Source organism: Lepus europaeus, chromosome 9 (genome assembly GCF_033115175.1).
Source record: "Lepus europaeus isolate LE1 chromosome 9, mLepTim1.pri, whole genome shotgun sequence".
Classification (NCBI taxonomy): Eukaryota; Metazoa; Chordata; class Mammalia; order Lagomorpha; family Leporidae; genus Lepus; species Lepus europaeus.
The window spans coordinates 100,926,185-100,954,012 of record NC_084835.1 but is presented as its reverse complement, the minus strand read 5'-3'; the positions used below and the strand labels follow the sequence as shown (position 1 = coordinate 100,954,012).

Genomic DNA, 27,828 nt, shown 5'->3' with positions numbered 1-27,828 from the left:
AAACACCTACCTAAGAAGCAGAGGATTTTGAAAAACAGACGTTTTGAATGTCCAAACCTGAATATTTATATCAAAGAAATGAAGCATTCTGGCATTTCCAATTTTTTAACATCCAAATCAATAAACACATGTATCGTACAGGCATTGAAGGCATGGGGTCAAATCCTGTACATTCTCAATGCTGCAAATTGATCTGGAAAATCAATTATTTCTGCCTAGCACAAAGTGTAGAAGCAGCTAGATATTTCCTGTGTATAAGCTTGGACCACAGCCGTCCTCCATTGTGTAGTACTTCTGGTCCCTTAGTGATTTGTAGACATTCTCATGACCTCTAGAAAAGTAACAGCTGCTTCTGAAGCTAAGTCACAGAGCAGGCAGCAGGAAGGCAGAGGCTTTGAAAAGTCAATTTTTAGTTTTTTAAAGGTATGATGCCATTCACTAACTTTTTTATCACAAAGGTGTATTATTTGCCTTATACTAATTTTTAATGCTCCAGTTCAAATTAACAAGGAGTATGTGTGATTTGGTTTTATTGCAATCAATTTCAAATATAGTTATACATGTAACTATAAACACTATGCTAGCATTCCTAAATGCATTTGTATAACTTTTAAAAATATTTATTTTCATGTACTTGAAAGGCAGACTAACACACTGAGAGAGAGAGAGAGAGAGAGAGAGAGAGAGAATGAATCTTCCATCTCTACTGGTTCACTCCCCAAATGCCTCCAATAGGCAGGACTGGGCCAGGTGAAACCCAAGCATCCAGAATTCCATCCAGATCTCCCACATGGGTGGCAGGGACCCAACACTTGAGCCATCTTTAGACTCTCTTCTAGTCTAATATTAAGTCTGATATTGTAATAAAATATTTTAAAAGACTTTTCAAGTTTTTCAATTGCTCTCAAACTACATATTGTAAAAAATATCCTAATGAGCACATATTCTTCAATTTAAATTCAATTATTTTTCTATTATTTCACTAAGGAAAATTATATGGGATCTTGGTTTCTTTAATGATTTTAAAATAGTATGGTAGAATATTATAACTTCCTCTTATATTCCATTGTACCTGTCCAGGAGATTTTGTCCAGATTGAAAACAAATAATATAATTTTTCTAAATCTACTGCAGAATTACTCTTTAAAATTTCATATGAATAACAGAAAAAATATCAGTCAAAAGGCTAGGTTACTCTGAAATCTCAGAATGCCAACTGAGTAAGAACAAGAAGCTGTCTTTGTGTGTGTTTGTGTGTGTGTGTATGTGTGTTATTTAAGTGAACATTTCTAAATATCTGGTGTAGAGAAAAGGCACAAATCCAGGGTTATTTTCCCACTTTCTCATTTGCAATGATAGTTTTCTTATAAGATTTAAGTTTCAAGTTTCATGCTTTATCGTTTTTATATTATCACAGACTAGTTTGTGTGCCAGCCCTAGTTTGCTCTTCTCTGTCCTGAATCATTTCGCTATACTTTGCTTCCCAAGTTCCTAGCAATAGCTCCTGCTCTTCCCTGGGCTTGTAATCCCTGAGCTGTGTTGCTACTCAAGACCAAGCCCTGTCACTTAAAGCGCTGACTAGGGAGGAGAGCCCTCCATAAATTAGAATGCTCACCGGAAGTCCTTCATCTGAGGCTAGTTGGGGGTACCTGATGGTGGAACATGGGCAAACACTTCCTGTCCAGCCCTAGATTTTGAGCCATGGTTTATAGGGCCTCTTAGAGACACTCCAGAAAGCCTCACAAGCCCTGTGTTTGTTAGAACATTGTGGCCATCCCAGTTCACCAATACACCATGATGGGGTAATTCCCTTGTTCCCTCACGATTACTTTCCTTGGCTTACATTTTCAATAGTATTACCACAAAAGCTTTGCTCCAGTTGGTTTTCTAGGGACCTGCACTGACATGTATAAGAGGGTTCCAGTCCTTAAAGGAAGCAGATGATGGTCTATTTTACATAAAATGGATATTTTATGTTGATAGATAGATAGATAGATATAAATTCACATTTTCTGTTTGAAAACTGAGTCCATTTTTCATAAGCTTAACCTACTAGGAATTTCACCAATCAAGCTACAAAAGTGAATACATATTTGTACTTGGATGGCAGAATAATTGTTTTCTTTCTACACAATTTACACCTTCATCATTTTTCTTCTTCAACCTCACCACTAGAAGTTGGGGTAGTGGGTCTAAGTGACTTAATCTTGAAAATATTTTAATAGATGTCTTTCAAAAGTTATTACTTAAAAAGATGAAAGTTATCAGATAATATGATTGAGTCAGCAATGTTGAGAAAGTAATATGGATAAAAATTCTATGATGCATTTGTTAGATGGTGATCCAGAAGTAAAATATGGAGTGAAAGCATTATAGAGAATATAAAGTAAAACATATAAAGGTTATTCTTGTTTGGGGCAATAAATGCCACTTGCCGAGAGCTCGGAAAGGAGGAAATCGATGTTAATTTGAAGTGAGAGTATATTTTATTCCTGAACCATTTAATTGATCAAAACCTTGCAAGAGCACACCCCGTGAACACTGACCTGGGAACAGGTACCAGAGGTTGTTTGGCTCCAGCGTTTCCATCTCACCCCTGCGGGTCGTCTTTCTATGTCGAATTTTATAGCCAGTAATGAATCCATTTTGTGTTCCTGATGGAGGAGGCAGCCAGCTTACTTTGATGCTCTGTGAAATAATAAATGTAAATTAAAACATTGGAGAAAGAAAGGACAACAGGATGAGGTCAAAGAAATGACCCAAACATAAGTGTGAATAATGGAGTAAAGCAAGGAGTGTTAGGGGATATCTTTGTAGAATCAAATGAAAACCTTTCTTACAATGTGACAATTCTTATTTGACTGATTTGAACAAAAATGCACAATTCATTTGATTACAAGCATTATCATTTTTCCTTTTGTTAGTGCCATTAATATGAAAGTCAAATACTCCAAGGGGTGTAGTCCAATAAAAAGAGAATAGGATGACATTGCATTAGAGATATCAACAAGTACAGATATTTGGAAGATACGACTTGGAGGGATTTGTGGAGAAAGCTGAAATATACATATTTTTAAGAGACATTAATGAAAAACAAGGGAATTTGCATGAAAAATTTCAGAGTCCTGGACTGTGAAAGGTGGGACTGAAGCATGGAGTTGATATAAGGGATGGTTTGAAAGCCACAAAGATCAATTATGGTCCCAAATTCCTATTTACACACAGTAAAACAACTCTGATAAGCTCACTGACTTCGGAGTGCCTGGTAGCTTTATTGTCTGGAAATACAGATTCAGACACACCAGAAAGAGAAGAGAACAGGGATCAGGAGAACTGTTCTCAGGTCAAACATGTGAAAGATCCATGTATATTTCCTTCATCTGAGATGTGGACTAGTGGCAATCAGGTGTACGCTTGCAAAGCAGAACACTATATAATCCTTCTCTAGAGCAAATTAATAACCTTGCCCTAGGCAAACAAGAGTTGGGCCCCTGATAAACATCCCAATAGTGAGGCCCTCATTTAACAATATAAAGCAGATTAAAAACGTCCTCAATCTAAATATATTTTGTAGCAATTAAATATTCAACACACATGGAAAATAATGTGATTTTCCATGAATCAGTGTGAAAGTTAGGAAATCAGAAAGAAAAAAAATAATTATAAGTTTACCCCACAGTTTCCAACACCCAATGGATAAGATGATCAAAACGAAGAAAAAACTGAAGATAGAAAATTAGCAAAACAAAACAAACAAAAACAAAAAACTCTCCTCCCAATGAAAACCTTGCAGAACTGGAAGACTTGAGATGCTAGACTGAAAGAGTGAGGAATTAAAAAGAATGTCAACAAGGCACATACTGTGCGACCTAGAAGAGTCTTACCAAGGAGTGGAGACAGAGTGTGGGAGTGATCCAAAAATTTCCAAAATAGAAAAAAATAAAAGCAGGTCACATAACACATGATAAGGACAAAGAATGACATCAAATTTCTCAGCAACATTTGAAGTTAGAAAACAGCAAAATTATTATAGGGATGGGCTTGTGGTGCAATCAGGTTAATCTGCTGCTTAGGATGCTTGCATCTTATATCACAGTGGTACCTGCAGTACCCACTCCTCCACTTCAGATTGAGATTTCTGTTACTGCATCCTGTGAGGCAGCAGGTGATGGCTCAGGTACTTGGGTCCTTACGACCAACATGGGAGACACAGGTAAAGTTACAGGCTCCTGGCTTCAGCCTGTCCTAGCCCTGACTTTTGTGGACATTTGAGAAGTGAACCAACAGATACAAGATTCATTCATACCCATTCATTCATTCCCTCTCCGTTTCTCTCTGCCATTCTTCCTTTCAAATAAATAACGATAAAAATTTAAAAAATAATTATAAAGTTCTAATTATAAAATTCTAAACAAGGACTGTAAATCTAGAAGTTGATGTATAGCCAAATAATCAAGACATTATAACACAAGTCTAGTTAAATAAGCATGAAGTATCACAAGTACAGTATTTTTAAAAAATTTTTATTTAATAAATATAGATTTTGAAAGTACAACTTTTGGATTATAGGGGTTCCCCCCCCCCACAACCACCCTCCCACCCACAAACCATCCCATCTCCTACTCCCTTTCCCATCCCATTCTTCATTAAGATTCATCTTTAATTATATATATACAGAAGATCAACTTAGCATATTACTAACAAATATTTCAACAGTTTGCACCCACACAGATATATAAAGTATAGAGTACTTTTTTTTTTTTGGACAGGCAGAGTTAGACAATGAGAGAGAGAGTCAGAGAGAAAGGTCTTCCTTCCGTTGGTTTATCTCCCAAATGGCTGCTAAGGCCAGCACGCTGCGCCGATCCGAAGCCAGGAGCCAGGTGTTTCCTCCTGGTCTCACACGCGAGTGCAGGGCCCAAGCACTTGGGGCCATCCTCCACTGCCTTCCTGGGCTACAGCAGAGAGCTGGACTAGAAAAGGAGCAACCAGGACAGAATCCGGCACCCCAACCAGGACTAGAACCCAGGGTGCTGGCGCTGCAGGCGGAGGATTAGCCTAGTGAGCCGCGGCACCGGTCAAGTACTGTTTGAATACTAGTTTACCATTAATTCAGTATTAAAATATATATCTGTATAAGCTAGTATACAGACATTTGATACATCTATAACTGCAAAGTCTGTGCTCCTTTCATAACAGGAAATTAATGAAGGACCTACACTAGGATAATGAGAGTACAGACTAACAGAATGATTTGAAGTTCAGGAAAGATAATCCAAAATAGAAAGAACTTTAGAAGTTTTAGGGAGATAGTGAAGAATATTTCAAGGGCTATATAAATTTTAATAGGATGAGACATAGACACAAAGGAGTGTATTTTCATTTTTATGAAATTTAAGAACAAGACAAATCGATCTATGGTAACAAATCAGAACATGTCAATTGCACATAGGGATTGATTATAAACCAGTATAAGAAGACTTTTTGATATGATGGAAATTTTCTGCATAGTGATTTCATGTTTATTACATGAGTGGATAAAATTGCCACTGTATCCCCAAGATTCATATTAATACCCTAAGTCTAGCACAACAAATTATGGCTATATTTGGAGATAGGTCCCTTTAGGAGGTAATTGTTTAAATGATGTCATCAGGACAGGCCCAAATATGATAGGTTTCTTACTATATTTATGAAATGCATAAAGTTTGTATTCCTTAAGTAAAAGGTTTCTGGGGAAAAACAAACAAAAACCAAACGATTGGAACACAGAGACATAGACACAACAGAAGACCTTGTGAAGAGAGACACAAGGAAGAGAGTCATCTACAGCTAGAGTGAAACTTCAGAATACCTCTGCCAACACGTGGATCTAGGACTTGCAGACTCCAGGCCCCTAAAGAAATGAATTTCTGCTGTTTCAGACATTGTGGCTGTGGTGTTTGTCAAGGTAGACCTAGTCTCTTAATGTACTCATGGGACTGAGCATTTAAGATAGGTACTTTTCACTTCATTTTAATTAAATTTCAACCAAACAAGGCAAAGGAAAAAGGATAAATATTGGGAGAAGAGAAATAAGTATAAAAGTACATCAGCACCAAACCTTGACATAAAAATAAAACAAAAGATAATATCTAAAAGTAGGGAATTAAAACTGGTGAACTGAGACAGTTACATTATTGAGAAACATAAAGGTAAATGTCAAGAGAAATCCAAAAATGATGAACTTGGGAGTCTTTAGGAAGAGGAAAGTGTTAGAGGAGGGTCAGGGATGTATCTATGTTTTTAATTGTATGCCTGTTAGTGCTATTTAATGTTTAAAAAGCACAATGTGGATATAACGCTTGATGAATATTCACATGAATTTTAAAAATAAACCCACGATACTTGTGTTGCGAGGTGGTAGGGAGAAATGGATGGCTGTTTGAAAGATGTCAGATCTGTGGCTGGGAATGGATTGCCGAGCCCTGTGGGCCACAAGCCCAGCTCTCTCTGGACTCAGTCCAATCAATGGAAACAGTGAATCAGCTGTCTGCAGTGGGACCCAAGTCTAAGATCCTTCTTCCAGATCTACCACACATGACAGGGTGCTCTACAGATTAAGTTCCATTGTCACATAAAAAAATATCTTCTGAATTCAGTTACTTTCCGAGCACTTTACCAACTTCAAAGTGTCAGCTATAGTTGGTTCTCCTTATACATGGTAGTTATGCTCTAAAGAGACTGTACAGTTGCCACCAACAGTGAATTAATTTAGAAAAGCTAAAATAACGGTCCTAGGACAAACAGAAGTACAGTGTCTTTGAAACCTCTGATTACAATATTTTGTCCACTGATCAATACATAACTTCTATATAAAGACATCTTATTTACTATTTTGCTGCTTCATTAACATTGAACTTCAGTGCCTGAATATAGCTTATTTAATTAATATTTTCTCCACAGATACCACATACCTTTCTTCACTTAACGCTGGACAGCATTTCAGCATTCCAATTAAGGGAAAATTTTAACAGCAAAACCATGAACAAAAGTACAAAAATGCAAAAAAAGAAAAAGACATCAAGTAGAACGCATAAAGGATGTGTGTATGAGAGCTTAAACAAGAAAACAGGGCATTCTCTGTGCAACTTCTGCTGCAATGTGCGGATCAGGTAAAACAAGTATTTCATCTTTCCGCTCAAGAACACAAAAGCACATGGGTACTTACTTTATATTATGACTAAATTTAAGTAGGAAGATTTAATAACACAGAATCTACAAATACAAAGATCAACTCTAATTATACAATAAATAGGTTTTAAGAGGACAGTGCTTTGGCATAGCAGGTAAAGCCACCGCCTGCAGTGCTGGCATCCTATATGGACACTTGTTCAAGACCCGGCTGCTCTACTTCCGATCCAGCTCTCTGCTATGTCCTAGGAACCTGAGAAAGCAGTAGAAGATTGCCTAGGTCCTGGGCCCCTGCAGCTGCGTAGGTGACCTGGAAGAAGTTCCTGGCTCCTGGCTTTGGATCAGCGCAGCTCCAGCCACTGCAGTCAATTAGGGAGTGAACCAGCAGATGGAAAACCTCTCTCTCTCTCTCTCTCTGCTGTCCCTTCTTTCTCTGTGTAACTCTGACTTTCATATAAACAAATAAATCTTTAAAAAATAGGTTTTAATAATTTTACAGGAACATATTATGTGGAATTGATTTAAGATGTTAGAATATATTTAAGAATATAGCCCTACTGAGATGATTTACTTCACTCCCACTACACTTTACACGTGAGTGATCAAGTACCACTCACAAATATTCGCTAAACACATTTTAGACTTAATATAGATCAAAGTACTCTTTATGGGTTATGCTTATACTCATGAAGACCCTGTAAGTTAAAGTTTATTGTCATCTGCTGCTTACAAGCAGGTGAACTGGTATACAGAGTAGTTAAGTAACTTAAAATCATGCAGTTAATAAGTGTTATCAGAACTGGATTTCATCTGAGGTAATGTGAGCTCAAACACAAGATTTCTTACTACTTAATGTTGCCTCCACAGATAGTTCAAGAGACTGAGAGTCTAACTGATTTAGTTGCTCTTCATTCAGAATATATTAACCCACATTCCTGCTATTGTGAAAGCACTATTCTTGAGACTAGAAACACCCAAATAAGTTAATTTATCAACAATAGAAATAAAGTCAGGGGGACAAGGGAGAGATCAACGCTGTCTACTGTGGACAAGAAAGATTTCCAGTGTGAGCAGGACTTCATGGAGGGACGCACAAGCTGTTTAAGACAGTACCAAGAACAAGTTCAAGGAGTCAGGAAAATGGGAAACATCTCCAAGGGAAGATCATATAATTTGTTACTCAGCAGAGATAATGGTAGGTGGAGCATTGAAATGGGAAGGAAGATTGGGAAAAAAGTTATTTCAGGCATGATAAAGAGACATGTGGCTGGATCCATGTGCTCATTTCTGGCATTTGGTTAAGTTCCTTGGCTTCCAAAGAACCCAGAGCCCTAACCACACACATGCCCACTGACCCCTCCCACCCTTACCAAACACACAGGTACTCAACCACGGAAATATTCATTGCTCCCAAGTTTAGAAACTAGTAAAGAAAACAAGAATTCAACGCATAGTGATGACATATTTATATTCCACTACTCATTTTTTTTATTTCCCAGTGCTTCACAGGAGCAGTGCTAGACAGTATCATCATTTACAGTTTTACAAAGGAGATACCTGAGGCACGAATTTAATGAGTGATCAACCTGAGGTCCATGTGCACCATCACTGGAGACTTTCCCAAATGTTGAGATCAATGTTCGTTTATAATTTCACACTTGGATAACTAATCATTGGGCCTCTGCTTGTCAACTTCATTCACTAAAATTGTTCTACAAAACATCCTTGAGAAGAGTGTATTTGAACTTAAGTAACTGCATTATTACTACATTCAATAAACTTTCCCATACACTGCCCTTTGAAAATCAAGACTGGCTATTTTCTAAGGACTGCAACTTAAGTTTAAAATTTAAAATTAAATTCCAATCGCCTGTTGATTGAGATGCAAATTAAGATGTCCTCCTCCCATATTGGAGTGCCTCGATTGGATAACCATCTCAGGCTCCTGACTCCTATTTCCTGTTAATACAGACTCTGCTGGCAGCACTGAGGACTGAAATCCTGGGGATCTTGCCACCCTAAGGGAGATGTGTATCAGGTTTCCATCTCCTAGCCTCAGCCCCTGCCATTGTGGAGTTTCTGGAGAATGAACTGGAGGATAGGAGCTCTGTGTGTTTGTCTGTCTTTCTGTGTGTCTGTCTCTTTCTACTCTCTGTCTCTCAAAAACAAACAAAACATTTAAGAAATTAAATTCAAACATAAAATGTAAACACCAATGCAAATGTTAAACATTAGAGTAAGAGTTATATTCTTTTGTTTTCCAGATAATATTTTGCTATGCCTTTACTGAGTGCTCACTTACAAATGACATCAATCTCTATGTATATATTGGAAAAGGGAGAATAATTGTGCTTACTACAGCTACCAAATGATTGTAAATCACTTGATAAGCCTGGAAAACTTAATTATACTAATGAACACATGAGTAATACTTAAACTTTGAAAGAAAATAATTTTTCTTTTATCATATTTGAGAATTTTCAGTGATTGCATAAATTATTCCCACATAGCCAATACTTTAATATCAATGCCTAACAGCAATTAATTAATATAATCAGTTGCACACTCCACACCCCTGGAGGTGAACTCCTCAATGGTTATTATTCATCTTTGGAAGTGATTTTTATCATTTTTATTCATCCACATCTGTGGGTAGCAGCTAAGTTGATTAGTGTTTTTTATGCTTTCTCATTGATTTCAAGCAAGTGCCAGAACATGCATACTGGTATTCCATCCTTCTTAGGTTCTTTTGCAGATGACTTGGATGGATGCTTTGGGAAATTAAGTGAAAGAACTCAGCCATATTTTTACTTAATGGTACAGTGTGTCTTATTTTCTATATGAGACTCATTCTGTCTCTACTCAGTAGTTTAGACTTCATTTTCCATTCCCTCACCAAGCAACCTAAAGCTGTCATCATTATGAGAACATCCTTTTAAAACAACATAGTCTCCATGGGCAAGCCTGGTAATGATTTTTATTAAAAGTACTTAACACCTGACCTTTGACTTTTGAAAAATCAATTCTAGTAGGTGAGACTTGACTTTTGGTCCTTATATTACTTGTGAGAGAAAAATTAATCTCCTGTTATAGTGTTCTATCTTGAAATAAGGATTAATTTCACCTTTTTTAAGATCTGGGCAAAAAGAAGTGCAAAATTTAGCCTCTAATCCTTCCATATCCTCTTTATGACCACAAAAATGATTTATTTTCCAAGTATGCTTGGTGGATAGCAGTTAAGTTTATTGATTTAAAAGAAAGGGTCTACCTGGCCTTTTTCCCAACTGCCTAGGATAGTTCTATCTAGTTCAGTGGTTTGGCATTATCCTTTTCATGGGCTGCATTAATCTATTACTTTATTTTTCCTTTACTCTTGATACATGTGAGTAGTGAGAAACCAAAAAAAAATTGATAAACTAGTCACTCATAATTTTTCTCAGAAGCCTCATTTTATAAACTACTTTTAACTCCACATTCTTCACTGCATTCTGCTATTTTACCTTATCCTCTCTAGAGTAAATTTCAGGTGAAACAAGGCCATTTTAGACCCTCTCCATATAAATTAAATTACTTTAGAATTTAATTTAACAGATTTTTAAAAATATTATTAGGTTTTATCTGGATAGCATCCCATAGAAGGGAACTGAAGGGCACCACTTAAAAGACAGTCCTTGAAAGGGTAGGAATCATTCCAAATTCCTTCTATAAAGCCAACATCACCTTAATTCCAAAACCAGAAAAAAATTCAACAAAGAAAGAGAATGATAGATGAATATCACTGATGAACACAGATATAAAAATCCAGAACAAAATACAAGTTAATCAAAACTAACAACACAACTGAAAGATTGTTCACTTGGACCAAGTGGGATTTACCCCTGGTATACAGGAATGATTCAAAATATGAACATCAATAAATTTGATACATCACATTGGCAAATTGCATAGCAAAAGCCATATGATTATCTCAATAGATGCAGAGAGAGCATTTGATAAAATGCAGCATCCTTTAATAATAAAAACCTTAAGCAAATTAGTATAGAAGGAATATTCCTTGACACAATCAAGGACAATTAAGACAAACCCACTAGTCAGTATCTTAATGAATGGGGAAAAGTCGGAAGCATTTCCACTAAGATATGGAACCAGGCAAGGATGCCCACTTTCTTTGTTGCTATTCAATATAGTCATGGAAGATTTACCCAGAAGCATTAGGCAAGAAAAATAAATCAAAGGGATATAAAAGAGGAAGTCAAATTATCCCTATTTGCAGATGACATGATTCTATATATAGGGGAAACAAAAACCCACTAAGCGACTATTGGAACTCCTAACAGAGTTTGTTAAAGTTACAGGATATAAAATTAACACATAAAAATCAATAGCCTTTGTATACACAAACAATGCCATGGCAGAGAGATAACTTCTAAAATAAATCTCATTCACAATAGCTACAAAAAAAAAAATCGAAACTTTGTAATAAATTTAACCAAGAAGGTGAAAGATCTCTATGATGAAATTATAAAACATTAACAAAAGAAATAGAAGACACACAAAAAATCGTCCATGTTCATGGATTGGAAGAATTAATATCATCAAAATGTCCATAATATGGAAAGCAATTTACAGATTCAATATTATCCCAATCAAAATACCAACAATATTCTTCTCAGATCTAGAAAAAAAGATGCTAAAATTCATATAGAAACACAAGAGACCCTAAAGAGCTAGAGGAATCTTAAAGAATAAAAACAAAACTGAAGGCATCACAATACCAAGATTTCAAGTTATAATCAAAACAGTCTTGTACTGCTGTAAAAATAGACATGTAGACAAATGGAACAGAATAGAATCCCAGAAATCAATCCACACATCTACAACAAACTAATCTTTGACAAAGGAGTTAAAATCAACTCCTGGAGAAAGGACAGTTTCTTCAACAAATGCTGTGGGATAAATTATAACTCTGCAAGACCTTGGCATAGACAAAGATTTCTTGGAAAAGAACCCAGAAACACAGGCAATTAAAGCAAAAATAGACAAATGGGATTACATCAAGTTGAGAAGCTTCTTCACTGCAAATGAAACACTCAAGAACATGAAAAGGTAATCAACAGAATGGGAAAAATATTTGTAAACTATGCAACTGATAAAGGATTAATATTCATAATCTATAAAGAGCTCACAAAACTCAACTACAACAAAACAAACAATCCAGTAAAGAAATGGGCAAAGAACTTCAGCAAGCATTTTTCAAAAGATGAAATTCAAAGGGCTGACAGACCCATGAAAAAATGCTCAGTATCACTAGCCATCAGGAAAATGAAAATAAAAACCATAATGAGGTTTCACCTCATTAACACTTATGTAGAAATAAAAAAAACAATAAATCTTGGCAAGGATGTGAGGGCAAATGTATCCTAATATGCTGTTGGTAGGATAGTAAATCAGTATAGCCATTGTGGAAGAGAGTATGGAGATATCTCAGAAGCTGAAAATAGATATACTGTATGACCTAGCAATCTCATTCTTGGGAATTTACCCAAATAAAATGAAATCATCATATGAAAGGGTTATATATACCCCCATATTCACTGCAGCTCAATTTACAATAGCTAAAATATGGAGTCAACCCAGATGTTCAAATGATGACCATATAAAGATATTATGCATATATATAGTGTATATATATATAGATATGTAGATACAGATATAGATATACAGAGAGATAAAGAATAGAATACTACTTAACCATAAAAAAGAATGAAATCCTGGTCTTTTGCAACAAAATGAAATAAGCTAGTCCAAAAAGACAAATAACATATTTTTCCCTGATCTGCAGTACGAAAAATATAATGTGTAGGGGTGAAACTGACATTTTGAGATTCAGTGATTATTTACAGCCCTATCTCTACTGTTGAGAAACAATGTGCTTTTTTTTTTTTTTTTTTTTTTTGACAGGCAGAGTGGACAGTGAGAGAGAGACAGAGAGAAAGGTCTTCCTTTTGCCGTTGGTTCACCCTCCAATGGCCGCCGCGGTAGCGTGCTGCGGCCGGCGCACCGCGCTGTTCCAATGGCAGGAGCCAGGTACTTATCCTGGTCTCCCATGGCTTTTTTTAATCTTACTATTTATTAAATACATTCGTTAGTGTAGGGTTTATTTTATGAGTATAAAGTAAACTGAAAGTAGATCATTATAAAAATTAAGAGAATGAATAGAGAGGAAGGGTGAGAGCATAGGAGGAAGCGAGGGTGTGTGGGAAGTATCACTATGTTCCTAAATCTGTATATATGAAATATATGAAATGTTAACCTTAAAAAATTTAAAAAGTAAATAAATAAATTTTAAAAAAATGCCTTTTTCTGAACATATGCGAATCTGGGAATCTTGAAACTAATTTGAAATCGGTTTTGGATTGTGCTCCTAATTTTTTTTGTGTATTTCTAGTGACTTGAATCTCATATGAAGCCTCATGAAGAATGAAATATGCTTCTAGTACACATGAGATTCTGTGGATTTCAATACAGGTGCCTTTCAGTCATTCGAAAGAGCTTGTTTCCTTTGTGTGCCAATCTGTTCTCTTATTTATATTCCATTTCCTTTACACTAATTCAGACCTGGATTTTCCTATTTCCCAGAATGTAGCCATAGCTAATAGGTCCTCATGTCTCCAGTGTCACACGCTCTTCAGCTATCTTCCTTGTCAGTGTATGATCCTGAATAAGGGACTTAAGCTCTCTGAGCCTGAGTTTTCTCATATGCAATATGAGCTAATAACAGGATTGCGGTGTGGATTAAATGTGCTTGGAATTTCCACCAGCATGCTGGTTCATAATAATTACCCAAGAAATTCTAAATACTTAAAGTAAGGAGGAGTGGGAAAAAGGATGAGAGCCAGAGTGAGAGACCAAAGAGTTGCAGATAAAGAATAAGCAAGAATAAAGGCAGGCAAGAGTGATAGGGAACACAAAAGCAGCAAGCACACAAGATTGGGCATGGCAACAATGCCCAGAATTTGCACCTACATTTCTGTTGATTGAACAATTTAGTAGTTTTTGTTTTTGTTTGATTCTTTTTTACTGTAAGTTGAAGGGATCACTGTAAGAGAGAAGTAAAAATTACTTAGAAACATTGTATAATTTCTATTCTTCTTGAATATTCATTGCTCAACTTACTCATAAGGACACAACAAGGAAGTTTTGGATAGAGCCTAAGTGAAGAGATTGCAGGAAAACAAAACTCCTAATAGATATTTTTCAGGTAGATTTGACAGAACTTCATGATTTACTGAATGTCAAGTATTCAAGAGCAGAGATCATCAGGAATAATCCAAGGGCTGGTGCTGTGGCCCAGTGGGTTAAGCTGCTGCTTGCAAAGCCAGAATCCCACATTGGAGTGGTGGTACAAGTCCCAGCTGCTCTGCTTCCAATCCAGTTTCCTGCTAATCTGCCTGGGAAGGCAGTGGAAGAAGGAAAAATACTTGGGCCTCACTCCCCATGTGGGAAAGCTGGATGGAGTTCTGACTCCTGGCTTCCTCCCAGATGAAACCTGGCAGATGCTGTCATGTAGAGAGTGAACCAGCACATGGAATATCTCCTTCTGTCTGTCTCCCTCCCTCAGTTTCTGACAATCCGCCTTTCAAATAAAGATAAAAAATAATTTTCTTAAAGAAAAAATTAGGTTTCTTACATAAACAACTGAGATTATAATACATTTACTAGGATAAGCTTTTCCAAAAAACAATCTATTTGCAAACTCAAAAGCTCACTGGACCTATCTACAGAAAGTATCAATCAATGGAAATCTACAGAGAAATCAGAAACAAAGGCTACTCATGCTGACACATTTGTGTTAATGTTGTAAACAACATCTTTGTCATTTTATCAGTTAGAAAAAAATCATCAGTAATTTAAAATAAATGATAACTTCATAATATCAAAATTATATAACTTTTTCAATGCATCATTTTATTTGCAAGAAAGAAAAAGACAGACAGACACTCACTTTGCAATAGCCAGGACTCGGCCAGATCAAATCTGAGAATAACAAAACTCAATTTGGATCTCCCATTATGGGTTGCAGAGATGTAAGTATTTGCATCATCATTGTTGATGCCAGGTATGCATTAGATCATTGCTGCCTCCCAGAGCTGGGACTCAAATCCAGACACTCTGATATGGGATGCCAGCATCCCAAGGGGCATCTTAACCACTATGCCAAACACCTGCCCCAACAACATCACTTAATAGATAACTTGTGGTATTTTTCTAAAGATTTGGTAAATATTTCTATAGCTCTTGAAAATATTTAATAGAACTTTAATTGAATAGAAATTAATCTACTAACAAGCACTATTTTTGCTCTCTAATGTATAAATCTGCAGGGGCAATTTGCAAAATTTTGTTCACCTGTTAAACTATACAAATCTACAAACTTATGGTATTAGGCAAGTATGGGTTTAAAAAATATCAATAAGCTATTAGGATGACCTTTATTTTTTCCCATAGTTATAGGATATTCTTGATGATTTAATCTATTTTTACCTTACTATTATTAGTATATGATTGCTTGTGGTAAGTAAAGTCAGAAAGCTACAATTTCCATTCCTGAGTTCTCGTATACCATTATTCAAAATGACAGAAAGCCACATTAGCAAACATTTTCAGTGTGACACATTTCCAGAGTGAAAAGTCTGCTACTGCCACGAAGTTTAAGTTAAATATCTGGGCAATAACAAAATGATTGTTACATACAAATGGAATAATACTTGATTTTAAATAAAATTTTATGAGCTTATCTTAAATTCAGGCATGAAACATTACTTTGTTTTTATTAAAAAGTGAAGCTAAGCTATTGTGATATCTTTAATGACTTTGAAAAAATAAAACCATGTCCTCATTAGTATATTTCTTTACTTGCAAAATTATCTTACCTTTCTCTCTGCCTTGGTAGTGCCCAGTCCTCAGAAGTGGTACCACTGAATTCTTGACTAGAGATTATGTTCTAATTTGTCTACTCTGGAAAAATCTAGTCCCTTGTTATGCAATTAGCTAAATCAACCTGGGACAATTTCTCAACTTGTTCAACGTCAAATTAAATACTGCAACACTATTGTGATTTGGATCCCAGTTCTAGTCACTAGATCTCTCTGATAAAGACACTGCCTCACTTATTTGCTTGTTCCACCAAGACATCTAAGACTGAGTTTCTAGTAGCTGGTGCCTCTTTTGTTAATTTATCCAAGGTTGGAAAAGACTTCCACTGTAATGCATACCTGCCTCTCGGAACCCAGCCGTATTTTGTGCTTTGGCACTCTGAACCACCAAACCTAATGCCTTACGATCTACCATCTGCAATGTTTCTTCAGCTCTGACTCCACCTAACATGCACAATTATCAACTACCCCGCTTCTTTGTATACTGTGCCAAGCTTTCTTTATTGAACATTCCAAATTACCATATTCCCTCTGGTTTAGGTGTATGGCTCTCCTAACACTGGCTTGGAACTCTATGTATATTCATTTCACAGACCTGTTCTATTTCTTATAGGTTCCATTTTTATATCTCCTAGTGAAAGTAAGCTGAGAAAAAATTAAATTCCGGGTCTGGCACTGTGGTGTAGTGAGTAAAGCCAATGCCTGCAGTGCTGTCATCCCACATGGGCACCGGTTGGAGACCTGACTGCTCCACTTCCAATCCAGCTCTCTGTTATGGCCTGGAAAAGCAGTAGAAGATGGCCCAGGTCCTTGGGCCCCTGCATCTGCATGGAGAACCAGAAGAAGCTCCTGGCTCTGGCTACTGTGGCCAACTGAGGAGTGAACCAGCAGATGAAGACTTCTGTCTCCCTCTTTGCCTCTCCCTTTTCTCTGTGACTCTGACTTGCAAATAAATAAATAAACCTTTAAAAAAATAGATACGTCTTAGGACATTGACATGCCACCACTTTGTCATTGCTCCTTTATTCAACTTCTGAGAACTCAAACTTCATAATTCCTTGGAAAAAAGAAGCAGCACAATATCTTACACAACACACTTCATTTTAACAGCACAGGGTTTTTTAATCAGTTAGGGTCACATAGGTTCTCAAATCTTCTGTGTGGTATCCCCTATCTACAACTGTTCACAGAGACACAGAGCACCTCATGCAAACTGATAACTGAGAAGCATATTAGGATAACATTTTGTGCACTTGCAAAGAAACATTTTAACATTATTTCTTGAATTAAAGACAAAGCTCAGAAGAGTAGATAATTACAGAGAGTTGCCCACAGACACCAAATGATTGGGTTGCTTTAACTCTTTTTTTTTTAAACTTTTATTTAATGAATATAAATTTCCAAAGTACAGCTTATGGATTACAATGACCCCCCCCCCATAACTTCCCTCCCACCCGCAACCCTCCCCTTTCCCGCTCCCTCTCCCCTTCCATTCACATCAAGATTCATTTTCAATTCTCTTAATACACAGATCAGTTTAGTATATATTAAGTAAATATTTCAACAGTTTGCACCCACATAGCAACACCAAGTGAAAAATACTGTTGGAGTACTAGTTATAGCATTAAATCACAATGTACAGCATATTAAGGACAGGGATCCTACATGATATTTTTAAAAAATTGATTAATTTTCTATGCAATGTCCAATTTAAAGCCAAGTTTTTTCATTTTCAATTATCTTTATATACAGAAGATCGATACAGTATATACTAAGTAAAGATTGCATCAGTTTACACCCACACAGAAACACAAACTGTAAAAATACTGTTTCAGTACTAGTTACAGCATTACTTCACTTTGGACAAACCATTAAGGACAGATCCCACATGGGACGTAAGTACGCAGTGACTCCTGTTGTTGACTTAACAATTTGACACTCTTGTATATGGTGTCAGAACTCTCCCTAGGTGCTAGTCATGAGTTGCCAAGGCTATGGAAGCCTTTAGGGTTCGCCGACTTCGATCTTATTTAGACAAGGTCATATTCAAAGTGGAAGTTCTCTCCTCCCTTCAGAGAAAGGTACCTCCTTCTTTGATGGTCCCATTCTTTCTACTGGGATCTTACTCACAGAGATCTTTCATTTAGGTCTTCTTTCTTTCTTTCTTTCTTTTTTTTTTTTTTTTTGCCAGAGTGTCTTGGCTTTCCATGCCTAAAATACTCTCATGGGCTCTTCAGACAGATCTAAATGCCTTAAGGGCTGATTCTGAGGCCAGAGTGCTGTTTAGGACATCTGCCATTCTATGAGTCTACTGTGTATCCCGCTTCCCATGTTGGATCCTTCTCTCCCTTTTTGATTCTATCAGTTAGTATTAGCAGACACTTGTCTTGTTTCTGTGATCCCTTTGACTCTTAGATTTATCAGAGTGATCAATTGTGAACTGAAATTGATCACTTGGACTAGTGAGATGGTATTGGTACATGCCACCTTGATGGGATTGAGTTGGAATCCCCTGGCACATTTCTAACTCCACCATTTGGGCCAAGTCCGATTGAGCATGTCCCAAATTGTACATCTCCTCCCTCTCTTTTTCCCACTCTTATATTTAACAGGGATCACTTTTCAGTTAAAATTTAAACACCTAAGAATAATTGTGTGTTAATTACAGAGTTTAACCAATAGTACTAGAACAAAAAAAAATACTAAAATGGATAAAGTATTGCATTGTACATCAACAGTCAGGACAAGAGCTGATCAAGTCACTATTTCTCATAGTGTCCAATTCACTTCAATAGGTTTCCCCTTTGGTACTCAGTTAGTTGTCGTCGATCAGGGAGAACATATGATATTTGTCCCTTTGGGACTGGCTTAATTCACTCAGTATAATGTTTTCCAGATTCCTCCATCTTGTTGCAAATGACTGGGTTTCACTGTTCTTGACTGCTGTATAGTATTCTATAGAGTACATGCCCCATAATTTCTTTATCCAGCTTTAACTCTTGTCCCACACTTGCACACTCATTCTGTACAATAAACTTGAGTTAATCTAAGAATTAACTACAAATATTAAATAAATCCAAATTCTAGGCATAGGTGTATGGAAATATCCTTGAGGCCTTCTGAATTCATACACCTGATACATAGAAAATCTTAGTAGATACTCTATTTAGCATGCAGTTCTGAATAGTTTAAAGATAAAATAGTTTTTGACAAATAAAAAATACTCAATAAATATAATGATATATGTAAGAAGGAAACATACTCTGCTCATTTACTAAGTGACAACAGTAATCATTTCTATAACTTCATCAATGTATATCACAAGAATATACCTATCTTTCACCTAATTGTTGAGGAGTAACACTGCGAAAGTGCTTAGAAACTTGAAAATACTTCAAAATACAGTTTTATTCTTTTTTGTCATCGTATTATCAAAACTAGTACATATAGTTGTTTTTGAGTCAGAAAAAGGACTTTGAAAGCAAACTGAACTGAAGCAAGTTATTTTGGTTTTGTGTGATTTCATTTTGAAGACCAAAATAAATAAATGAGTGGTTCACAATGAGGCCACATTACTTTTATAAGTACTTAACCGATCAAAATGATTACTGTACAAATACCAGGAAAACAATGCCTTGCCACTCAAACCTATCTAGTGTAAATGTGAAGACGCGGTCTCCTTAAAGCAGACTGTGCCATATTTTTGATGAGCGGACCAGAGAAGCAGTGCTTTCTCTACTGATAACCAAATCCTGCTGGAGTTGATTCTCAGACATATAACCATAAATGGGTTCTATTACTGGAAGAAAAACTGAAGAGAACCAATCAATCTTGCCAGCCATTTTGGCTTTCTTGAATGAATAAAGAAATAAAATTAGTCAAATATCCTTATACTCTCTGAGGAAATAGCTCCCAGATATAGAGTCCAACTGAAAGAAAAAAAAAAAACAAAAAAACAAGAGCAATAGAAAGAGAAATAACAAGAAAGAAACAGAAGTCATATTGGTGTTTACCTAAGAATCTCCTTTGTGTAACCTCCTGAATTTAAAATAGCATTTTTTGATCACATGCTAATTTTCTATGCATAGCCTAGTATCCAAGGCTGTTTTCTTCTAGGTCCTAGAGAGTAGGAATGCAATTTCTAGGAGGTATTCACATTTTAACAAAATTCCATTACAATAAAGCAATTTGGTTGTTCCCTAGAGTTCATGATAAACTGGTCTTAGGAATAATACATTTCAAACTTTGTCAGTATCAATGGATTTTATTCTCCAGAGCCTATGTCATTCCCTTGAAGCCCGCTAGCTGTTTAGGGAGACTCATTAACTCTTTGAGAGCAGTAGGTCCTTTCTCAGACAATTCATTTCTACTAAATATAGCTACTAAAAGCAGCATAATAGTGTTGATATGGGAACTACAGCAAAAGATGCCAGAGCACAAATACATCAGGGGAATTATGTATAAAATTTTGCCCTTAAATGACATAGGAAAACAGGCCAATATATAATTTAAGCAGAAAAATGCATAATCTGCTTTTTTCCTATTTCTTTTCTTTCTTTCTTCTTTTTTTTTTTTTTTTGGAATAAAGAACTCAAGATGCCATTTGAGTAGTAGCATTACTAATATAACAAGAATAAATTGAGTTCATCATATATTTAAGCATATTGAGTCAATGAGAAAATGAGTTTCAAGACTGCTTCATGGCCAGCACCGAGGCTCAATAGGCTAATCCTCCGCCTGTGGCGCCAGCACACCAAGTTCTAGTCCCGGTTGGGGCGCCGGATTCTATCCCGGTTGCCCCTCTTCCAGGCCAGCCCTCTGCTATGGCCCAGGAGTGCAGTAGAGGATGGCCCAAGTCCTTGGGCCCTGCACCCGCATGGGAGACCAGGAGAAGCACCTGGCTCCTGGCTTCGGATCAGCGCGATGCGTGCACGCCAGCCATGGTGGACATTGGAGGGTGAACCAACGGCAAAAGGAAGACCTTTCTCTTTCTCTCTCACTGTCTACTTTGCCTGTCAAAAAAAAATTTAAAAAAGGACTGCTTTGCCGTATGGAAATTATCTTACAAAACAGAATGAATTTATCAAAAATAACCACTAAGAACCTAAGATACTACAATAATGTTTGCAGGCTAAAATGATCATGACATATTAACTTGGGCTATTACAATGAAACATTAGTTCATAGGCTGTATAATACTTCATCAGAGGGTAAAAATCTTACAATACCTTACATAATCCCTTTACTCCCAAATCTTTTTAAGTCATAAAGCAGAACTTTTAAAATAACTATCATAAAGCAATTTCTATATCATGTTAGGGAGAAAAATTACTGCATGTGAGGCTTATCTTATACAGAACAATGCTTTTTTAAGTACAACAAAATGTAGGCATGGCCAATATTTAAGGATGAACACAGACAGCTGGCTCTACGTTATGTAAGGAAGGAAGATCTTACTATGAAACAGTTTTCTTTTTAAAACCACAGAAGTGGCTATTTAACAGAGGCAGATCTTCAAGCATACTGTCAAATGAGGCCCTAAGTAATTAATCTCTGTAACCAGCAGGCTTTCAATCTCAGAACAGCCATCTCAAAGACATGACTTACCATGTAATTACATGGGACATTACAATGTATTTATGAGGTCATTTGTTACAATGTACAGTAATTACAGAGTACTTACATGGCTATTTATGTCTTGAAAAATGAAGTGAGACTAAATATTTTAATTGTGTTGGAGAAATAAGGGAAAATATTTGCGTTTCCAATGTCAGGTGAGATTACAGGTCAGATTCACATAACTAATGTTAACAGCTGGCTGTTTCCAGACCACAAGTGTTTTGTGATGCTTTCCTGTGGGAAATGACCAGTTGAGGCACTTTGACAAATATTTCTTCCAAGGATGAGGTAAATAGAACTGTACTCCTTAATTTCAATCTTTGGATAATGCCAGAACACACATTAATAGCATAATTTACTATTTACCCTATTTACTATTTATTTACACTATTTATACAACCCATAACTGTCCAGGTATAAATAGAATTATTGCAATGAAAACTGTCACAGTGAGTTTTCAGACATGGCACAGCACACAACTAGACAGAATAATAAAATAGCTGCTAGCCTTTTACTTCTGTTACTTTGAATAAAAACGTTTTCCTAAAGTTTTCAGAGCTCCTCTCCTCATTTACATACATCCGAAGCCATTCACATTTTCTAAACAAAGAGGTCACTCAGCAAAATTTTTAAAATTGTATTTCCGGAACCGGCACCATGGCTCACTTGGCTAATCCTCTGCCTGTGGTGCCAGCATCCCATATGGACGCCGGTTCTAGTCCTGGCTGCTCCTCTTCCAATCCAGCTCTCTGCTTTGGCCAGGGAGGGCAGTGGAGGATGGCCCAAGTGCTTGGACCCCTGCACCCTCATTAGAGATGGGGAAAAAGCACCTGGCTCCTGGCTATGGATCCACGCAGGTCCAGATGTGGCGGCCATTTGAGGGGTGAACCAACGGAAGGAAGCCCTTTCTCTCTGTCTGTCTATAACTCTACCTGTCAAATAAAAAAATATATTTTCCCCACAAAGTGTCTTCCCCTCCTCTTGATCTAAACTGGTTGATCCTAACTTAGCTTAAAAGGGCAATTTTGGTAACTGACAAAAGTGCTTTCAGTACTTGTTGTGCCTAATATATTTACAAACAAGAGAGCTCATTGATTTCAAAATTATGTAACTGAGTTGGAAAAAAAAAAAACAACTCTTTTTGGATTGTTAATGATCAATTTACTTTGGCTTAATTCCAAAGCAAACCTTATTATTATCACATTTATTGCTTTACCAATTTATGCAACAAACAGCCTGCATGTTTTCCCATGTTCCAGGCACAGTGCTAGAACCCTCACATTCACTTAGAACATTTGCACTGATGAGCATGATAGATTTCCAGTCATAGATTCTTTGATGCTCCTGACAGAATGACTCGAATTAAATCCATTAAGCTAAACAGACACTCCATACTATGGTATCTTTCTAAGAAAAGAATTCTGACTTTTTATAAAGAATATATGCTTCTCAATTAGAATGATAATGATCTGACAAATCATGAAATGCAAATAATATTACCCAGGGTTGGCTTATGTTTGCTAAGCTGCCTCCCATTCATGTGATTCAATGGACACAAAATATAAAACAATTTTTAGTTATGATGATATAGGTAAAAATTTTCTAGGTTTACACCTGTTGTGAATTTCAACAATCAATTTTTTAAAAAGGAATATTAAATCTTTTCCTGCCTTTCATATATTCCAGCCATCAAATTCCTATAACTATATGAACTAATTAATGTCAGTAAGGGCTGATTAGCAGGTTGACAGTGATAATGACTAGAGCCTTCTGGCAAAACAAGAGTTCTACCAGTGCTTAATGACTTTTACTTTCATATAGAACGGCCCCAGAATTTGTCAAACCCAGGTATTACTGAGTTCCCACAAAACCATCTGCAGAATGTTGCCTGTTAATATGCAAATAAGCTAATTAAAAGTCACAGTATTTCAATAGCTATTCCAGTCCATTCTGACCAACTGTATCAGTTTTATCTATATATGCAGAAAGAGCAGGTCCATTTCCCACCAAAGTTCGGAGAAGTCACTGAGAGAATAGCTGGGAGGATATTCTCAACAACTCATTTCAGTTTAAGAACAGGCAAGAGGTAGTTTATTGTTGGAAAAATTATGGGGAACTATCAATATTCAATCAGTATTTCAATTAGATATGCAATCATTGTGCAGCTAATTGATTAACAATTAGCACCTGTAGTTGGCTATAACTGTAATTACTGATTACATTCAGGTTGATTGCTTAAAATAATATCTGCTGAGCACCACTGGATTATAAAACAGAATAAAACAATTCCAAAAAATAATTACTTCATTCAAATTGAAATTAAAGCCAATTCAATAAAATTTTCTAGATGATTTTTATTTAAAGTAATGTTAATGGATTTTCCTTAAATTATGCAACATGGAGAGAAGCTACCCAGTGATCATTTTCTTGTGACTTACCTGCATTTTTCCTGGAAGATATGGAAGTAATTCAGAATATATTATTTGTCCCTTACAATAATAGGCATAAGAAGGAACATATAGATAACAATAGAGCCCCATTTCTGATTTACATTAATTATTCATGCGTTAGAAATGAAAAGATTCATAGATCCTTCATTATAAATATTACAGACTGGCCAATATCATCCTCATAAGGGAGCTTGAATTTTCTTTTTTAGGCATAAAAAGAATCTAAATAATTGTTTCTAACAAAGTTTTTTTAAAAGGAGAAAATCAAATTTTAGCTAACATAATTTAACACTGGGCCATAGTACTAAAAGATCTTTATGCGCAGGCTACTTCTAATCCAGCTCCCTGCTAATGGCCTGGGAAAAGCAGCAGAAAATGGTGCAAGTGTTTGGGCCCCTGCCACCCATTTTGAAGACCTAGGTGAAGCTCCTAGCTCCTGGCTTGTGCCTGAGCCAGGGCTGGCTGTAGTGGCCATTTGAAGAAGGACCTAGCAGATGAAGATTTATCTTTTTCTGTCTCTAAGTCTCACTTTCAAATAAATATATAGAAAAGAGAAAGTCTTCATTATAATAGTTTTCAAACATATGCAGAATTAGAAAAGTATGAAACACTGCTTCAAAATCACTAGAGACAAAAAGATCATAAAAATATTGGTGATTGGGGCCAGCGTTGTGGGGCAGTGGGTTAAAGCCCTGGCCTGAAGCGCTGACATCTCATATGGAAACTGGTTCTAGTCCTGGCTGCTCCTCTTCCAATCTAACTCTCTGCTATGGCCTGGGAAAGCAGCAGAAGATGGCCCAAGTCCTTGGGTCCCTGCACCCACGTGGGAGACACAGAAGCAGCTCTGGCTCTTGGCTTCAGATTGTTGCAGCTCCAGACATTGCTGCCATCTGGGGAGTGAACCAGCGGATGGAAGACCTCTCTATCTCTACCTATTTTTGTAACTTTTTCAAATAAATAAAATAAATCTTTAAAAAACATTGATGAGTACGTAGAGAAATCGTAACTTTCATATGTTTCTGGTGATAATGTAAATTGGTATAGTCACTTAGAAAAAAAAAAAACAGTCTGGAAGTTTTTCAGAAGGTTAAAGGTAGAATTAAATTTGCCCCCACAATTCTTTCTCAAGTCTACACCTAGAAGAATTGAAAACTTACATATGCACTAAAACTTATATACAGTAGCATTATATATAGTGACTAAAAAAGAGTTAACAGCCCACCATCTGAATAATGAGTAAACAAAATGTATTACAGCAATATAATGAAATATTAGCCAGTCTTCAAATGGAATAGAGATCTGATAAATGTTACAATGGGGATGAACTTTGAAAAACATTATGCTAATTAAAAGTAGCTGGTAACAAAATGCCACATAGGATATAGTTCCAATCTATGAAACGTGCAGAAGAAGCAAATGTATAGAAGCAGAAAGTAGATGAGAGATTTTCTACGACTGGGTTTGAGAGAGGAGGAAGGAGATTAAAGTTTATTGCTAAAGGATATAAGATTTCTTTTCTGGGGTGGATAAAATATTATACAATTAACTGTAGTGATGGCTGCACAACTTTAAATTCATGAATTGTATGGTATGTGAATTATATACAATATGGAAAGGTGTTACAGAAAAAGAAATCATTGCACCACCAAAAACTAGAGTAGTATAATGAACACCAATGAGGCCAACACTTGACTTCAAACTATCAATACATTGATTCTCTTGTTTCACACATCTTTTTGTAAGCCAAGCAGATAGCAGCCTTGACTATCATGTAAAAGACAAACTACAAGTAAGCAATTTTTATTCTTTACACTTAGGGTTTATCTTATACATGGATTCTGCCCGAACACTATTTTTCCTGCTGTAAGGGGTATGATTTACAGGCAACACTGAAATGCACAAATATTTCCCCGCTCCTATGTTGCCTATACGTCAGTTGTAAAAGTATTCATTTTGTAATAACTAGGTTAATGTTAACTTACTAATTCTTTCTTTCATGCCCCCCTTTATTCCTTTGTTTATTAGCAAGTTATATAAAGACCATGTGATACAGCCACTGAATATTACTGGGGAAGACAAAAGACCTGCAGTCACCCAATAACACATAGAACACCTTGATTTGCTTTTTCTTTTTTTCCTTAGGATTAATGACTAGGGTCATTCAATGAAAGCCTTTAAATTTTGTACCCTAGTGGCACTTAATTAGACATCTGTTTCACTCCCTGCACATATTCAATAACACAAGGGTGAGTATCATCATCTGTGTATCTTATTTATACCTGAACTTAGAGTTAAAAATAGATTTCCTATTTTTACTTTGTTGTTTGTCACTTCAAGAAATGTAAAATATTTAAAAAACTTGCCTGGAAGTGAGGGACAGAGGAAGGGTATGGAGAGATGTTGATATGCAGAAATGATTAAACCCTATCATTCCACATTTATGTAACATTTCAAGATAATAAACTGCAAAGACATTAAGTAACTTTTTATTTGATTCCCTTCATTATAGTTGCTTTGCATATGAGAACAGGTAAGAAAATGTGCTCTTGGTTCTTTCCCTATGGATTATACAAATCATTGATTTCCTAGGTCTTTAGAGTAAGAATCCTTCTTGCCTCTTTTAAGTGTGTTAGTCTATCTGGGGGAAAATTTGCTAAGGGGCAAGAGAGTTGATGAGACTAAAATAATTGGTTCTACTCATCAGGTGGCAATGGCATGGCACTGAGAGGTTAGGTTTGATGCCAGCATGGCCTCCATTTCAATCCCAGCTCTGCCAGTTACAGATGCTCCTTGATTTGTGAAGTTTTAAGTCTGGACAAACCCACTGTAAACTGAAAGGATCATAAATTGAAAATGCACTGATTACACGTGAACTGCATCACAGCTTAGCATCCAAGGACACTGCAGTGGCTCAGTTGTTTCTCCTCACTACCACAGAGGTAAGAGCTGTGCTCACTGCCACTGTGCAGCATCGTGAGGGGGGATTGCACTGCACAGTGCTAGCTCGTAAAAGATACAAACTCAGCTTGCAAAGTATGGTTTCCATTAAATGTGTCACTTTTATACACTACAAAAGTTAAAAACAAACAAAAAAACACCTTGTCAAGGGCCGGCACTATGGCAGAGCTGGTAAAGACTTTGTGATGCTGTCTTCCATATGGGCACTGGTTCATGTTCCCAGCTGCTCCTCTTTTATCCAGCTCCCCGCTAATGCACCTGGGAAGCCAATGGAAGGTGTCTAAGTGCTTGGGCCTCTGCTTCCCGTGTGGGAGATTCAAATTAAGCTCTTAGCTCCTGGCTTCAGCCTGGCCCAGCACAGGATATTGCAGCCATCTGAGGAATGAACCAGCAGACGAAGGTCGATCTCTCCCCTACCTCCCACCTCCTCTCTCTACCTCTCTCAGAATAAAGAAATTTTAAAAAAACGACAACAAAAATCCTTGTCAAGCCATTATGAGTTAGGGGGCATCTATTCTGTCAAGTGAAACACCTGTGATTTTACTCTGGTATTTTAAGTGGTAATTACAAACAAATAGGAGAAGGTATTTGTCCTAGAAACTAATATGTACATGTCCTATATCAAAACACCTGGGTTCAGTACTAATTCAGACCCCTGGAGATAGCAGTAATGGCTCAAATTATTCGGTTTC

The 27,828-nt window shown here is 36.5% G+C and overlaps 1 protein-coding gene across 1 annotated transcript in view; it reads right to left on the bottom strand.

The window, feature by feature from the left end:
* The window catches only part of DCC (DCC netrin 1 receptor), an 824,910-nt gene that overhangs the window by 220,011 nt on the left and 577,071 nt on the right, over nt 1-27,828 (bottom strand). Inside the window, exon 16 of the mRNA XM_062200029.1 lies at nt 2,547-2,688. Coding sequence (XP_062056013.1) covers nt 2,547-2,688 — 142 coding nt within the window. The remainder of the gene's footprint in view (nt 1-2,546; nt 2,689-27,828) is intronic.